Below are 3,678 nucleotides of genomic sequence, written 5' to 3' on the forward strand. Positions count from 1 at the left end.
GAGCCCCGCGGAGGGCGGGAGCGGCGACGGCAGCTGCAGCCCAGGGCCTCTGCGTCGGCACCGCCCTCAGCGTGCTGCGCGCCAGGCGCCCGGCCCCTCTCCAGCATGAGCTCCAGGCGCTCACGGCGCCCCGAGGCCGCAGCGCTACTGCCACTCTTACGAGGCGGGAAACGCGGGCACAGACAATCCGAGCCGGGTCCAAACACCCCCAGACGTGGCAGAGCTGGCCCGGCCCGCAGGCTGGTCCCGAGCCCTCGCCACGGCCCCCTGGCCCCGGCAGGGGAACTCACCCAGCTGCGAGAGGCGGAAGAGCTCGTCCTCGTTCTCCGAGGTGTGGTCCACGTTCAGCTGGGTCACCTGCAGCCCGTCCACTGTGGATTTGCACAGAAGTGCGCGGTTGGTCCCTGCGGCAGAATTCAAGCACTGAGCAGCAGGAAAGCAGGACACAGCGAGGAGAGAGGCCGGGCGGCGCATCCATACGGACGCCTCAAGGCCGGCAAAGGGGTTCACGCACGGGGAGGTGGGCGCTGCCCAGTCAGGGTGGCGGGCAGGGCAGCCCCGCCAGGGCGCCCCCTGGCGACGACAACGATGGTAGCAAGAGACACGCGCGGGATCCCAGGCCACAGCGCCCGTCCAGGGCTCACTTTGCAGAATGTGGCCGCCGCAGACCAGGGAGGACGGCTGGCCAGAGCAGGCGCTCGGCTGCGCGAGGCGCCACTCACTTGCTTTTTCACATTTTTGAAATTCTTGAAATCTTTCGGGAAGGAGGAAGAGTGGAGGGCCTTACTCGGGGGGGTCTCCACAGAGCCCCAACAGTAATGTGCACCCCACAGAGCCTTCCTTTGTTCTCACACGGCCCCTTCTTTGCCAAACAGACCAACAGCCCCTCATGGTGCAGGCCGGGCCGGTCCATGTCCAGCCCAGAGGCCGAGTGGGTTTTCCCAAACTGGACACCCCCTTCCAGAAGACGAAGCCATGGAGTGGACGGAGCGGGGCCCTGGCCCGCGGCCACGGCTCTGGGCAGAGTGGGAGGGCAGCAGGCCGCCTCCCGGCCTGAGCATCCCCGGGACGCCCACGGGCACGGGGACCGGCCTGTGAGCCACCCAGCAACCACAGCGTGGCCTCGGGTGCCCGGGCGCCCGTCTGGACAGCTGACCACTCCCAGTATGGGCCCAAGGCTGACCCGGCCCGGAACGGCCAGGCGCTCACCAACATTGGCGACGTAGAGCTTGTTGTTGAGGAGGACGGCCACGACGGCCATGGCGCCGCCCGAAGTCTCCCTCTCCAGAACCTTGAGCCTCTCGAGGATCTTCTGATACTGAGGAGGCAGCTGGTGCTGAGGGACACCCTACGGGCCACGGGGGGTCAGAGCACGGGCCTCGGGGCCCCTCCCGGCAGCTGCCCTCCCTTACAGGCGGAGGGTCCGCGGGCCGGCCAGCATGGAGCTGCAGCGCTGGACTCGCTTTCCTGCCCGCTCTCCAAGAGCCGGGGGAGATGGGAGCGGGTAGGTGGCCAGGCTGTGGACGTGTTCGGGTGAGGCCTCACCTGGCCAGGCCTCTCCTCACGCCTTCACTGCCGACACTGGTCCAGGGAGGGCCCTCAGCTGCCAAACCCACTGCCCCCGTGAAGGCCTCCAACCCCTGCTGTTCTGGCCCAGTGGTGTCCATGGCAGCGACATGCGGGGTCTGACATGCCGGGTGGGGTGGGGGGCTGGCTGGGAGATCACCTCTGGCAGCTGGGACTGGAGGTTCGCCTTTTCAGCCAAGGCGTCGTCAATGGACTCCAGGAAGCTCCTCTCCACTACATCGAAGGCCTGGAGGGCAGAGGGAGGGCAGGTGGGCGGCAGCGCAGGGGCTGCTCACGTGCCCCAGTAACCGCCCGTGTGACGTGTGACATGAGCCGCGGGGGCTGGCGCTTCACAGCCAGGAAGCGACCCGGGACAGGGCAGGTGAGCAGAACCCAGGGCGGCGGTGCAGGTGAGCGCGCAGAGCCGAGGCCAGAGGGAGCGCTGGCCCTCAGGTGCTGGGGGGAAACTGCCCGGGGCGATGTTCTCCAGAGGAGCACCCCACCTTCTGATCACAAACACGGCTCCATGAGGTGCCAGGAGGGCAGACTCCCAAATGGCAGCGAGCAGAGGCACAGACCAGGCACACGAGGGCACCAGGCAAGTGGGAGGGGGCCAGGCTCGGGGCGCGCACAGCCCCGAGAGGCAGCGTGCACGGGTCAGCCCTGAAGAAGTGGGCTTGTCCTCGTAGCTTATTTCCTGGGGCTCAGCCCCTCCACTGCACCCCTTTGTCCGAGCTTATGCCCCTAACTCCCTCTCTCCAGAGTATCTCCTCCACAGCCAGCCCGGGTCATGGGGAGGGACTGCTGGCCGGCAGTGGGCACCCCGGGAAGACGGGGCTCCCGGAGCCGCATCCTCTGCAGGAGGGCCTGGCCACGCCACACCGTCCAGCTCGCGCTGGCCAGGCCCGGTACCTGCTGCAGCACGCGCCGTACGTCCGCCTCCGAGTGCTCGGCGCTGAGCTGGCCCAGCAGCAGCTCCGCCGACAGGCGCTGGGCCACGAAGTCGGTCACCCGGTTGCCGTCGTAGCCGTTGAAGACTCCATAGAGGAAGCAGTTGTTGTCACTCCTGAGGGGTGGGGGCAGGAGGCGGCCTGCGCCAGGGGCTCCGAGGTGTGCCAGCAGCCCCGGGGCACAGGGCCGGAGGCTGGGGGCACCCGAGGTATGGCAGCAGGGTCTTCACCCCCCACTTCTCACTCTTCACACCCTCCCACCATTTCACCTGTGACCTTCTGGGGTGCCACCCCACCTCCCTCGTACAGGCCCTCCGCTGGCCTGAGGCCCGGAGGGCAGCAGAGGCCACCCCTGGGGCCCGCCTTGCGGCAGGAGGCACGGGAACCGCCGGCAGGCCGAGGGCCCGCGCCGGCGCCTTACCTGAACTTGAGCCAGCTGTCCTCCGGCGGGTGGCTCTCGGTGCCCTTGCCGTCGGCCGAGTAGCTGCGGTTGGAGGCGGAGCCGACCCCGGAGAGGTGGCAGAGCGGCAGGTCGTCTGTCCAGCTCGGCTGCTGCTCCTGGGAGCACAGCGGCAAGCCACGACGGTCACCTCCCCCCCAGGCCAGAGCCCACCTTCCCTCCCTCCCCAACAAAGCCGGCAGGCCCGAGCCCCGCCCGAGGGCGCGTCGTAGGCGAACACGGACGGGCCGCGCGTCTTCGGGCCAGTCCAGAGCGGCTGCCCAGCCCGAAACCTGAAGTCTGTGTGCGCGGGGCGGCGGCGGCTGCCGGGGGCCATGACAGGGACCCGAGGGCCATCTCCTGACTGTCAGGGCTCCGGGAAGTCCGCCTTGGGGAAGACACACGCGCGGACACTCACACGCGCGGCGGGCCAGGCACCGCCCAAGCACAGACTCTGAACCTCCTCAATTTCGAGGCGCGCCCTACACACCTGCATTTTCCTTAAGCCCCAAATGTGACCCCTGGCCCCACACCGAGAGGCCAGCGCCCACCCGGCCCCTGAGACCCCCACCCGGTTGGCCTGGGCAATCCCAGGAGAGTGCTGGAGAGACCCTGAGGCTGAATGTGCACGGGCTGGACTAGGGGAGGTCTCTGCTCGCCGCCAGCCAGCTTTCCCCGACGTGATTTGGCTCTGGTCTTTGGACGGTTATCGCCCGCTCCGCT

General features: G+C 68.7%; 1 protein-coding gene across 1 annotated transcript in view; it reads right to left on the reverse strand.

Annotated features, from left to right (window-relative positions):
- The window catches only part of TAB1 (TGF-beta activated kinase 1/MAP3K7 binding protein 1), a 7,324-nt gene extending 4,032 nt beyond the window's left edge, over positions 1–3,292 (reverse strand). Inside the window, exons 1-6 of the mRNA XM_012735119.1 lie at positions 3,161–3,292; positions 2,938–3,074; positions 2,479–2,632; positions 1,727–1,813; positions 1,210–1,348; positions 161–404 (exon numbers count right to left, since the gene is read on the reverse strand). Coding sequence (XP_012590573.1) covers positions 161–404; positions 1,210–1,348; positions 1,727–1,813; positions 2,479–2,632; positions 2,938–3,074; positions 3,161–3,292 — 893 coding nt within the window. The remainder of the gene's footprint in view (positions 1–160; positions 405–1,209; positions 1,349–1,726; positions 1,814–2,478; positions 2,633–2,937; positions 3,075–3,160) is intronic.
- Positions 3,293–3,678: the final 386 nt, after the last annotated feature.

The sequence above is a fragment of the Condylura cristata genome, unplaced genomic scaffold, assembly GCF_000260355.1.
Source record: "Condylura cristata isolate star-nosed mole 26May11 unplaced genomic scaffold, ConCri1.0 scaffold00004, whole genome shotgun sequence".
NCBI lineage: Eukaryota > Metazoa > Chordata > Mammalia > Eulipotyphla > Talpidae > Condylura > Condylura cristata.